Consider the following 12,552-nt stretch of genomic DNA (forward strand, 5'->3'; position numbering starts at 1 on the left):
AGCAAGCAGCCTTGTCTCTAAGCCTGGCAAGTAGCAAATGCTCAATAAATGCAGATATTCTAAGAAGTTGTAAATAATTTGCCCACACTCACATAGTTAGCCTGGGGCAGAGCCCTTACTCTCAGCCTTGTTTCTGTGCAGTTCTTGAGAGACAGAGAGCAGGTGAAGTAGTAAACAGAAGGGAGGAAGAGGAAGTGGTTGATGGCAGAGGCTGCTCGTTTTGGGAGAAAGGCTGGCAGACTCAGCGTGTGCACCAGGCCTTGGGGAGCAAATCCTTCCTCCCCGCTCAGGTTCTGCCCTCCCCAGCCATCAGAGGGCAGGTGTCATTCAACAACTGTCAGGGCTGCTGGTCAATAGGGGTGTGGGTGGGCTGCCTACCCTTCACCACCCCTGTGCCCCTGAAGACATTGGGTATCACAGAGGTGCTGGTCAACTCAGTCTATAGGAGAAGATGATTAAGATCAAGGAGCCTGGCTGCCTGTTTAGAAGCCCAGCAACCCTCCACTTCCTCACTGAGTGACCTATGACAACATCCCTTCTCCTCTATGAGCCTCAGTTTCCTCATCTGTAAAATGGGGACGATAATTGTACCTAACTCATACAAAAAAAGCACCAGTGGGATCATGTAAATAAAGCCCTTAGCCCAGCACTCAGCATGTAGCAAGTGCTCAATAAATGCTAGCCTTCTTGTCCTAAACACCTAGCCCGGTCCCATGGTGCATAAAATAATGGGTCTGGTCTCTACCTTCAAGAAGGCAACAGTGGAGTGGGGCAGGAAGACAGATAATAAAAGAAGAATCTCAAGAGTGAGAGAGGTACTTGGAAGGAAAGTTCCAGGGCTAGGAGAGCATATCACAGAGATCCTGAGACCCAGTCTAGGTAGTCAGGGAAGGCTTCTGAAGGAAGTGACACTTGGGCTGAGATCTGAAGGAAGAGCAAGAGTTTCTAGGTGAAAGGTGAGTCTGGAGACAGCATTCCAGAGAGAAGGGAGAGTGTTACGAAGTCCCAGCAGCAGGAAGGAGCACGGCAGCAAAGGGAAGTGAGTGGAGAGAATGAGGACCTGTGTGATTGGAGGTAGGACCGCCTGTGCTGTGGCCCTAGGTCTACCTGCCCTGTGGAAGAGAGATCATGGGGGGTGGTACAGGGGGCAAAAGGAGCCCAGAGAGGAGACCATGGTCGCTCGGACTCGAATGGGGGCCTTAGAGAAGGCAAGAAGTCTGGATATTCGTAAAGTGGAGCCAGCTTCCTGCACAGACCCTTGGCTGGAGGGGACTTGGACCAGTGGGTGGTGGGTGTCCCTTCAGCCTTGGGGAGCGAGCTCAGGCAGCCCTCGGCCCCATCTTCCCCTCAGGCCTGAAGCTGATCCTGGACATGGGCCAGGAAGACTACGTGCCCTTCCTCACGTCCACAGCCGGTGCCCGGCTGATGCTTCACGAGCAGATGTCGTACCCCTTCATCAAAGAAGAGGGCATCTTCGCCATGTCGGGGATGGAGACTTCCATCGGGGTGCTGGTGGTATGGCTGCAGCCCAAGGGCACCCCACCTCCCAGGGCCTGAGGGTAGGAGATCCGGGCCTCCCCAAGTCCTGGACCTCCTCACCATCCACTCCTGCCTCACCTTCTGGCTGGAACCCCACCGGGCGGCCATGCTCTGGGGGAAGATGAGTGCCCCCCAACCCCTGGCGCCTGCTGGGGCATTGGCCCTCTATCCCCTCTCAACATCCCCTAGACCTGCATGCTAGATGGGAGGGAGGAACAGAGGGGGCTTCCTAGGGGTGACCAGGGGCCCCCCACAAACAACCTCTCACACAGGACAGGCTGGAGCGCAAGGGCGAGCCTTACAGCCAGTGCACCATGAACGGCTCCGACGTCCCCATCCGAAACCTCTACAGCGACTACAACACGACCTACTCCATCCAGGTGGGAAGTTGGTGCAGCCTCATGACCCTGGGGCCCCGTCCACGTCTACCTAGCCTGAGGCCTGAGGTCTCTGGGAAAGCTAATCCCAGCAAGGCTGACTCTGCTGAACCTTTGGGACCACAGGGTGCCCTGGGGGCTAGGGAGCCAGTCTAATCCTGGTTCTCACCAGGGCCCAGGGCTGGCCGCTTCTCCACCCTGCTTTGTAGGTGTGCCCTTGGGGTCTTGCTCTGGGGTCTCCCAAGAAGAAGCCTTGTGTGTGTTAAGGGTTTACATGAATTACATCATCATTTGATCCTTTCAATACCCCTACGAGGCAATAATATACTAACAATAATTACTAATTATTGTTAATGTATTATGCTATTAATAGCATTTATTATATATGCTATTTATTATAAGTATTAATATACTAATAACAGCAGGCTTCTGGTGTGCTAGGCAGGCACTGTTCCACATGCTTCACATATATATATTAAATCATTTAATCCTCACAACAACCCTAAGATGTAGATACTACTATTAGGAATGAGGAAATTGGGGTTTACAGACCCCAGTCCAAATGCCTCATTGATGTACCTGAGAAGTCCCTCTTTGTATCTGGCCTCAATCCCCCTTGCTGCAGCTGGGGGCTTCCCCCTTATGCTGATCTCCAAGGTCAGCCCAGGAGGCCTGGCCTCTGACCTGGCCCCAGTGGAGAGGACACACTGAATCTTTGCAAAAGTGACCACTTGCTGACATTTTTTCTCCCAGCCCAGTCTGCCTTGGTGGATAAGGAAACTGAGGCATAACAAGGGCCAGGGCAGAGCAGTGCCTCGCTCCGTGTCTGAGGGCCCCAAGCAAGGTGTGGTTTTCCCGTTTGCCTTAGTCAGGGGACTCCACTCTCCCCCCTGCCCGCCTGCCCGCCCACTCCATCCAGCTGACCCCAGGCACCCCGCACTCTGGCCCTCCTGTCTAGAGGGGCTTCTGCCTGCGATGGAGAGCTCAGGGAACCTTCCAAGCCTCTGGAGGGACAGATGGACAGACAAGACAGCACAGGGAGGTGGGGAGCACGGAGGAGGAGGCCAGAGGCATCAGGCCCCAGCCCTGGAGACCTCATTCCAGAAAAACCTCAGTTCTTGCTTCGTCCAGTGCAGTCACCACTCTGGCCAGAGACCTTGGCAAAGCCCCAGGCCCTGGTCAGGTGCTCGGCCCGCCCAGGCCCCACCCTAGCCCAGCCTCAGCTGGGCCCTGGAGAGGACTCCCACCTTCCAGGTGAGACAGTGAGGTCTGGGCGAGTGTGAGACACTTGGCCAAAGTCAGGGCTCCCTTCTGACCCCACTGCCCCTGACCTCGCCCCAGACCCGCTCCTCCCGGCTGTGCCATTTCATCTGCCGCCTCCCCCCGGCCACTTCCTCCCGCAGGGAGCCCATGAGTTTGCCAGGGAGAGCAGAGGAGAGGATGCGTTAGCCTGGGAAGCAGCAGGCAGGACAGCGGAAAAGAAGCTGTGGGCTCCTTGGCCAGGGTGGGAGCAGGGAGTCCTCCAGAGGCAGCACTTGGGAACCTGGGCAGCGAGAGACGTGAGGGCTGGCTGCTTCCGTTCGCTGAGCGGCCCCTGGCAAGCCGACCTCCCCGCCTGAGCCGACGGGAGCGACAGGAGTAAACTGAGGCTCGGAGGCTAAGGGCTGGCCCGGGAAACATAGCTCGTTTCGAGTGGAATGACCTGAAAAGCCAGTATGAGTAGATTCATCTCATCCAGCCCGGGGCCGGGGCAGGGGGAGGGGAGGGCTGAGTCCACTCTCCCCCTCCCCCATCCCCAACCAGGGGACATTCTGTAGAAGGTCACTTCCTCTTCCATCCACTCTAAGCGCTCACATCACACCTCTTGCCTTCCCTGAGTGTTTCTCTCCAGGAAGAAGGAGCACAGGGCAAGCCTGCCTGTCTCCCCTTCTGGGTCCTTCCATGTAAAGGGCTCGGAAGCCTGCTGGCAGCCTTGTGACAAGAGCTATCTAAGAGTTAGCTTTTTTTTTTTTTTTTTTTGGCCACACGCAGATCTTAGTTCGCTGACCAGGGATCAAACCCGTGCCCCCTGCAGTAGAAGCACAGCGTCCTAACCACTGGACCGCCAGGGAAGTCCCTAAGAGTCAGCTTTAGTGTTGGAACAAGCCACCCCTCCCCATGTCCTCCGTGGGGCCCCAACTCTGAAAGGTGGCAGGGGCCATCCTCAGAGAGCTGGCGTCTGGCCTGAGTCCCTCTGTAGGGGCCAGAGACAGGGGAGGACCGCCACGCCCCAACTTGGCGGCAGCTCGGCCACCGCTTCTGCGCTGGAGGGGCCCTTCCCCCCACTCCCCCAGCCCCCTTGGCCTGGGCAGCAAGCTCTCCGGGCCCCCTTCCCCCGGGGCTGGGGTGGGGACATCACAGCAAGCTCTCCAGGCCCCCTTCCCCCAGGGCTGGGGTGGGGACATCACTGTCAAGTCTGCATTCTCTGCTCCTCCTCCACCCCCAGGCCTGTATTCGCTCTTGCTTCCAAGACCACATGATCCATAACTGCAGCTGTGGCCACTACCTGTACCCGCTGCCCCGCGGAGAGAAATACTGCAACAACCAGGAGTTCCCAGACTGGGGTGAGTGGGGAGCTCCCGCCAGCTGGGCCACTGCCCCCGAAGGCCCTGACCACAAGGGAGGTCGGAGCTCCACGCCCTCAGTCCCCGTCCTCTCGGACCACAACCCCTCTCGCCGCTCCCCCTACTCTTCGACTCCATTAAGTGTACACTTGAAACATGTATGTTCGGGAGAGGATTTGTCCTTGAGACCTGAAGCCACAGGAGGAGGAGTCCCTGCTGGGCTCACACTGAGCTGGGATCCAGGCTTGAAGTCCAAACACCGATGGATGTTGTCAGCAGCAAAGAGCATCCCACCACCTCTTTTTTTTTTTTAACCTTTTATTTATTTATTTTTTGGCTGCATCGGGTCTTAGTTGCGGCACACGGGATCTTCGCTGAGGCGTGCGGGATCTTTCGTTGCGTCGCGCAGGCTTCTCTCTAGCTGTGGTGTGTGGGTTTTCTCTTCTCTAGTTGTGGCACGTGGGCTCCAGAACGCATGGGCTCTGTAGTTTGCGGCACACGGGCTCTCTAGTTGAGGCGCACGGGCTCAGTAGTTGTGGCCCGCGGGCTTAGTTGCCCTGTGGCCTGTGGGATCTTAGTTCCCTGACCAGCGATCGAACCCGCATCCCCTGCATTGGAAGGCGGATTCTTTACCACTGGACCACCAGGGAAGTCCCCCTACCACCTCTTAAAACTAACAAAATGTGTGGACAAGAGGGGAAAACCTTACCCCTTCCAACCACCCATCCCTTCCCACATGACCCCATCACCCCGGCCCACCGGCCAGGATCAGGTGACAAGTAGAGGGAAAGCTGCTCTGATGCTGCTGAGCTGGGGCTGGGGTGTCTGGGGAGAGGATCCCCCAGGTCAGGCTGTGGTGAAATGGCTGGCGACCGGGCGGGTTGGGGGTGGACGTAGGTGATTCTCCATGACCAGGGGAGTTCGGATTGAGATATAACTCCCCGCACTCAACCTAACCACAGGCCTTAGGTGGCCCAGGGCCAGGAGGGCAGAGGGCAGCCAGAGGTTCAAAGCACAAAACCCCGCTCAAAGTCTCTCTCCCCCACCCCTACCACCGCTCAGCCTATTGCTACTCGGCCCTGCGCATGAGCCTGGCGCAGAGGGAGACCTGCATCGATGTCTGTAAGGAGTCCTGCAAGTGAGTCCTGCCTGGAGGCTCGGGTGGGCGGCGGGGCGGGCTGTGGATGGTGGGGCGGGCGGGGACGGTGACAGGCTGCCTTCTCTCTTCCAGTGACACTCAGTACAAGATGACCATCTCCATGGCCGTCTGGCCTTCTGAGGCCTCTGAGGTGAGTCAGGGGGGCGGCCAAGCTCCTGGCTGCCCATCTCTGGGTGGGAGGCAGGTCTGGGCAGAGGTCTGCAGGCTGTTTGGAACTTTACAGAGGGGGTTCCTCCCTCCTTCCCCTGCCTCCCCGCTTACTTCCACCCATGTCCCCCAAGCACTGTGCTGGGGACACGGCAGTAAGCGAGACACACAGTCCTTTGACCTTACGGCGCGTACTCTCTACCTGGAGAGACAGACAATACACCGAAATAAGATCATTTCAAATGGCTGTGTAGGGTAGACCAGATGATGAGAGGGTAACGGGGAAAAGGCCTTAGACAGGGTAGTCAGGGAAGACCTCTCTAAAAAGGTGACAATTTGAGTTAAAACTGGAGGATGGGGCTGAGCCAGGCTGGGCAGGTCTGGGGAGGATCTGGGCAGAGGGAACAGCAGGTGCAAGGGCCAGAGGTGGGGAAGAGCTGGCACAGGGAGGCCGGGCCTGTGGGGGAGAGCCTAGAGACCCGGGTGCGTTCTCCCCAGAACAGCAGCCACAGCGTGCACCGCCACCCTCCCCTTCCTCCCTGTGCCAACACATGGTCCCTGGGGGCTTCAAGAAGCTACAGGGCTGTGGTCTGCCCCCACAGGTAGCAGGGCCCGTGATTGGGAGGGGCTGCTGCAAGGCACCGTTGTTTTCAGCTGCCTTTTTGGGTTCCAGGACTGGATTTTCCATGTGTTGTCTCAGGAGCGGGACCAAAGCACCAATATCACCTTGAACAGGTGAGCTCAGAGTCTGGACAGGCCAGGGAAGGCAGAAAAGAGGAGGAACCAGAGCCTCAGGGGAGGGGCTTGGGCATAGAGCAGCTACTCAGACACCTTCTCACGCTGGTCAGATTCAGAAGCAAGCCTAGAGGAGGAGCACTGGGGCTGAGAGAGAGGCCAGGCGGGGGGGGGGGGGGCTCAGAGCCTACCGCTCCCTAAAGGACAGCGTGTTCTTCCACCTGTCACCTGTTCATCCAGCCATCCACCCCTCCAGTCCTTCATGCTTGTACCCATCCACCCATCCACCCACCTGTCCATCATCCATCCTTCCAGTCTTCTACCCATCCATCTCTCCACTCACACATCCATCCATCCCTCCATCCCTCCATTGTCCATCCTTCCATTCTTCCACTCATCCATCCACCCACCTGTCCATCATCCATCCTTCCAGTCTTCTACCCATCCATCTCTCCACTCACACATCCATCCATCCATCCATCCCTCCATTGTCCATCCTTCCATTCTTCCACTCATCCATCCACCCATCTGTCCATCATCCATCCTTCCAGTCTTCTACCCATCCATCCCTCCATTGTCCATCCTTCCATTCTTCCACTCATCCATCCACCCACCCACCCTCCATCCATTCAACCATTGTTCCATCCATTCAACATAAACATGCATTGAGCACAAGAAAGACAGAAGGTTCAGTCTATCAGGAAGTTCGAGTCTAGAGGACAGAGGTATGCGAACAGGGCTTATGATGATAGGAGTCTGCCCAGGACCCCTCCTGTGGGATCCCAGCAGGGAAGGAGGCTCCTTCTTCCTGAGAGATAAGGGAGGTCTGTATAGGGAGGTGACACTTGAGCTAATCCTCCAAGGAGGAGTAGTAACGGTTCAGACAAATAAGAGGAGGCAGCAATGTCCAGGCAGAAGCCTGGAGGTGTGAGAGAGCATCGCCTTTCTGAGGACCATCCGGTGTAAGGGAGAAGCCCACTCGGCCACCCTGCCCTGCCTCAGGTCCCCTGACAGAGAGCCAAGGCTGAGGACTCTATGTCACGCCTACTGTACATGGGCTGGGAGCGGGAGCGGGAGCCCAGAGCTGATCCTCAGGACTGCCTCAGGCCCCAGGGTCCTTTGCAGAGCTGGTCCAGAAAGGGGCACACAGGATGGGTGCTGGGCAGTGGTGCCTTTCGTGGCCCCAAGGCCTAGAGGGGCCCTTCCTGGCTCTTGTTTGGACCTCACCACTCCTGGGAGTGGCATGTGAGAAGCTCGAGCCAGAGGAGGGCTGGGGGGCCCTTGCTGCCTTTCGCGCGCACGTGCGCGTGTGTGTGTGTGTGTCTTGGGGAGAGGGCACCAGCTCCCTTTGCTGCCTCCTGCAGGAAGGGAATTATCAAGCTCAACATCTACTTCCAAGAATACAACTATCGCACCATTGAGGAGTCAGCAGCCAATAACGTGAGTTTGGGGGCTCCTGGCACCTCAGCCCTGCCTGCAGTCCCTCCACCTGGCACCCTGAGAGTGGGGAGGGTCCTGAGCCCAAAAGAGGAATGAGGAAGGTCCCTGAAGCAGTGTCAAATTACTTCCCTGGGCTGAGACGGTCACCCTTTCCCCCTTCCCGGCCAACAACCCACCTCACAGGAACCCGTGAGGCTGGGCTTGAGGCAGGAATCTGTGGCCCGACCAGCCCCCCTTCCCCGGCCAGGCCCTCAGTCTCCTGCTCCCCACAGATCGTCTGGCTGCTCTCAAATCTGGGAGGACAGTTTGGCTTCTGGATGGGGGGCTCGGTGCTGTGCCTCATCGAGTTCGGGGAGATCATCATCGACTTCGTGTGGATCACCATCATCAGGCTGGTGGCCCTCGCCAAGAGCCTGCGGCAGAGGCGGGCCCAGGCCTGCTACGATGGCCCGCCGCCCACCGTGGCTGAGCTGGTGGAGGCCCACACCAACTTTGGCTTCCAGCCTGACACGGCCACACACGGCCCCGATGCTGGGCCCCACCCCCATGAGCAGACCCCGCCCATCCCAGGCACCCCACCCCCCAACTATGACTCCTTGCGTCTGCAGCCACTGGACGTCATCGAGTCTGACAATGAGGGCGATGCCATCTAGACCCTGCCCATCCCGGGCAGCCCAGGAATTCGGACCTGAGCCGTGGAGACCGTTGCCCAAGGCCGCATTTTATGATGCCCTCTCCACAGGCCCGGGACAGTAGGTGGCCAAGGCCAGAGTCCAGGTCCCTCTACAGAGAGCCAGCAGCTCCTGGCCAGTCCCAGGCCGAGGGCTCCGTGGAGTAACGGTGCTGTTACGGACGTGGGAATTGTGTTCCTGCCCGCACCCTCCAAGCTGACCCAATCCTTGGCCTGGGATGCCCCCAGCCAGGCTCCAAGACCCGAAGCATCCTCCCCTGGAGGCAGGCCACTTCCCTCCCAGGGCCGCTCACCGTCTGCCCCAGAGATGAACAGGCAGCACGCCTGTGACCTTGTGAATGGGTTTAGTGAGGGCAGCTTTGGTGGACAGCAGGCATCAGAGGCCCTGCCAGGTGGCACATGTTTTGTTCTGGAAAATAAAAGTAGAAAACACGGAGTCTAGCTTTGTTCTTTGGGCAGCCAGAATGCCCTGATGCATCTCTGGGGGTGGAAGGGCGTCCATAACAACTTGAGAGCAGAGGCCTGGCCAAAGAAAGGTCCAAGCTGGTGATTTTTAAAGTTTCTTTCAAGTTGTCCCTGTAACAGTGGCTTTATGCCTTTTTCTGTTGTCCAACTTGTTTCTTTGGGTTGCAAGAATCAAGAGAGAGAGAAAGAGAGGTAAAATGGGAAAAATACTCAAAACTGGCTTAAGCAAAAGCATCTCCAGCAGCTGAAGTGATGATGTCTGTTCTCTCTGCCTTCCCAGGCAGGCTGTCCGTCCTTTACAGCAGCAAAGGGCCATCTGCAACTCCAAACTCAGCTAGGACAGAGCACCTCTTTCCCAGCTGTCACAGCAAGTTCCCAGGCAGACTCTCACTGGTCACTGAGTGGGTCACATGCCTCTCTCTGAGCCAATCAGTGTGCCCAACTGGCAGGCTGCTGGGATTGGTCAGACCCTGCCCATACCTGAGGCCAGTTGGCCCCCAGCAGAATCACATGGTCTGAGGGTGGTGGGGACATGGCTCTTAGGGGTGCTGGATAAAATATAGGCCACCAAGTTAAACTGGAACTTTAGATAAACAGCAAATTAATTTTTTAGTAGACGTACATCCATGTAATATTGGGGGCATATTAATAAATCATTCACTGTTTTTCTGAAATTCAAATTTAACTGAGCTTCCTGTATTTTTAATTGCTAAATATGGCAACCCTAATGGCTTCCCAAAGAGAGATCAGGGAGCTGTTATCAAAGAAGAATGTGGTCTGGCAGCTGCAGATGGTTGACCACTGCAGGGCCCTGCTGTCACCTGCTGGCCCTGGTGGTGAAGGAGCTCTCGCTTCAGACCCTGGGACCAGGGCATCCCAGCCCTGCTGGTCTAGAACACCTGGGTCCTCCCATTAAGTGCCCACGATGGCACCTGTGGAGGAAGGAGGTGTCACAGGCTGATGCCACTCCAGCCAAAGGCAGCATTGCTAGGGACTGAGTGGGGCAGGCCTTGGGGAAGCCGGGTTTCTGAGCTCAGGGCCCGGCGAGTCTGTACGCTGGAGTCTCAATTCTTGGTAATTACCGCACTTACTACTATGACTAGGACTTTTATCAATAGCAATGGTGGTTGTTGTCACCACACTCACTATTATCATTTGTTGTTTTTAAACAGTGGCTCTATTGTATCAAACCCTTACGACATGCCAGGCACCAAGCCAAGTAGTTTATAAGTCTTATTTCACTGAATTCTCATAACCACTGAGAAATATGATCATGCCATTTTACAAGTAAATAAACTGACGCTTGGAGAGGTAGAGTAAGGTGCTAGACTAGATTGCTATTCTTGTAAGTGACAAAGGCGAGACTCCTGGTCATAAGAATACCAGTTCCTCAGAGAAGCCCAGGGCTTTCATATTTATTATCTCATCTGAGGCTCTGGGGCAGGCAGAGCAATGATTATTATCTAACTCCATTTGCCAGCCCTTTGGTCACAAGTTAATTTGAACTTGAGCTAAAAGGGGAATTCATTGGTTCTTATAATTAACGTGCAGGGATTTCAAGCACGGCTGTATCCAGGGGTTCAGCTGCAGGCTCTATTTTCTTCTGTGTTGATATCCCTCTCAAACGGTTTCTCTTCATATGCCGCTCCTCCCTCCACAGTCCCAGACTCCATTCCCTCAGCTCAGCAACCACAGCAGGAAGAAAGCTTTTCCTTCACAGTGTCCCAGCAAAAGCCTCCACAGTGAGGCTCATCTGGATCGGCCTGGGCCACATGCTCATTCTGAACCGACCACTGTGACTGAGGATGGGAGATGCTGCCTGGCCATCCCGGGGTGTATCTACAGTGGGCAGCCCCTTACAGACTCCTGTGAGAAGTTTTGCTCAGAAACGTGTTGAAGCGGAGCGGGAAGGAGCTTCTGGCCCCCAAAGCTGCTTGTAGACGGGAGACGGGGACCAGGCTGACGTGGGTATCAGTTGCCATCCCTCTCTTGGGGAGTACTGAGGGCTGGGGTGAAGATGGATGATGGCCCCATCTCCAAAAGCAGGCTCTGGGTCAGGCAGACAGGCATTCCTCTCCCCTCCGGATCTAGAGATAAGAGCTGTCCTATTCCTACTCTGGGGTCCCATTAGAGCCGTTTAGGGGTGACAAATTAGTCTAGCAGGGCCAAAATTGCCCAGAAAAATGGCATTCTGTAATTCCCTCCTCTACCCCCAAAGGGAAGGTAGGTTACAGATGCTAGAGGACTATGAAATTAGCAGCTATTGTGCACTTACTTACTACATGCTGTTGCCCCCACTGTGTCTCAGTGGCTCTTCAAATAACCCTATGAGTTAGGTACCATTATGACCCCCGTTTTTCGGATTAGGAAATGAGGCTCGGAGAGGCGAATGACTTTCCCAAGGTCACACAGCTGGAAGGTGGCAAAGCTGGGAATCAAGACCAAGCCTGTCCTGGTGGCTCTCACCCACACTGGCACAGAGGTCACTGCAAAGAGGTTTCCACTTCAAAGCAGCTCTTTTCACCTTCCAGGTTTCCAGCTCCCACTTCAAGGCAGGAGCCAGGCTTGAGCCCTGCCACGGACAGTCTGTGATCCACCACATGAGAAACCAAAATATTTTTCTTGGTGCGGATTCGCAGCTGATGCTGCAAATTTCGGGGCCAGCCAAACTGGTTCCAAAGATGTGGGGACAGAATGTGTGGGAATCCCTGGATGACAAACCCAGAGAGACACGGCCCTGGCAGCCCAGTGGGGCTGGTTCAGAGGCCACATTCGCGGCAGTGCCCCTCCGGAGGGCTGGCACGAGCAGGCTAACCCAGCTGGGATTATCCTTTCCGCCGAATCCTCAGTGCAGACAGCGCAGCACATGAGGAGCACCCAAATATTCACTGAGGAAAGAAGACAGCCTTCTTTCATTTCACAGTATGTATTAATTGCACTTTCAAGACAGGATCATTTAAAAAATCATCTGAAAATTCCTCCCTGATAAATAATACACCTCTAACTTACAACCTTTTTTTTCGATTATACAAATGAACCACATCTTTCTGAAACAAATTCTGCCCAATCCCAGGCGGATTTTTAGAGCAAATCCATTCTGGGGGCTTCTGTGGCCCCGGAACTCCAGCCCCGACCCTCTCATCAGCCGGGTGCGCGGGGGTCAGTAGTCCACGCCCCGCATGGCAGCCACCGTGGTGGCGAGGCGACGGGGCAGGCCTTTGCTGACCTGTCTGTAATCCTCGGGTTTGGCCTTCAGGAGCATCACGATGTTGTGGAGGGTGCGGGACGGCTGCAGGCCCAGGGCGTCCATCACGTTGATCAGGTAGTCTGTGGGGTGGGGGCAGACAGACACAGCTCGACAGACTCAGCACCGAGAGGACGAGCCCCAAAGGCCTC

General features: G+C 56.0%; 2 protein-coding genes across 5 annotated transcripts in view; one reads left to right on the plus strand and one right to left on the minus strand.

Annotated features, from left to right (window-relative positions):
• SCNN1B (sodium channel epithelial 1 subunit beta) overlaps positions 1 to 9,127 on the plus strand; it is a 75,788-nt gene extending 66,661 nt beyond the window's left edge. For 2 of the 3 annotated variants that reach the window (XM_082362495.1, XM_082362497.1), the window contains exons 6-13: positions 1,352 to 1,515; positions 1,812 to 1,919; positions 4,402 to 4,519; positions 5,582 to 5,657; positions 5,751 to 5,808; positions 6,499 to 6,560; positions 7,925 to 8,000; positions 8,273 to 9,127. In XM_082362495.1, the coding sequence (XP_082218621.1) occupies positions 1,352 to 1,515; positions 1,812 to 1,919; positions 4,402 to 4,519; positions 5,582 to 5,657; positions 5,751 to 5,808; positions 6,499 to 6,560; positions 7,925 to 8,000; positions 8,273 to 8,653 (1,043 nt within the window). In that variant the 3' untranslated portion in view covers positions 8,654 to 9,127. Of the gene's footprint in view, positions 1 to 1,351; positions 1,516 to 1,811; positions 1,920 to 4,401; positions 4,520 to 5,581; positions 5,658 to 5,750; positions 5,809 to 6,498; positions 6,561 to 7,924; positions 8,001 to 8,247 lie in introns of all 3 variants that reach the window. The other variant, XM_082362496.1, reaches the window with a different exon arrangement.
• Positions 9,128 to 12,063: 2,936 nt separating this feature from the next.
• The window catches only part of COG7 (component of oligomeric golgi complex 7), a 78,783-nt gene continuing 78,294 nt past the window's right edge, over positions 12,064 to 12,552 (minus strand). For both annotated transcript variants that reach the window (XM_082362460.1, XM_082362459.1), the window contains one exon: positions 12,064 to 12,483. In XM_082362460.1, coding sequence (XP_082218586.1) covers positions 12,317 to 12,483 — 167 coding nt within the window. In that variant the 3' untranslated portion in view covers positions 12,064 to 12,316. The remainder of the gene's footprint in view (positions 12,484 to 12,552) is intronic.

The sequence above is a fragment of the Balaenoptera borealis genome, assembly GCF_965194805.1.
Source record: "Balaenoptera borealis genome assembly, chromosome: 16".
Taxonomy (NCBI): domain Eukaryota; kingdom Metazoa; phylum Chordata; class Mammalia; order Artiodactyla; family Balaenopteridae; genus Balaenoptera; species Balaenoptera borealis.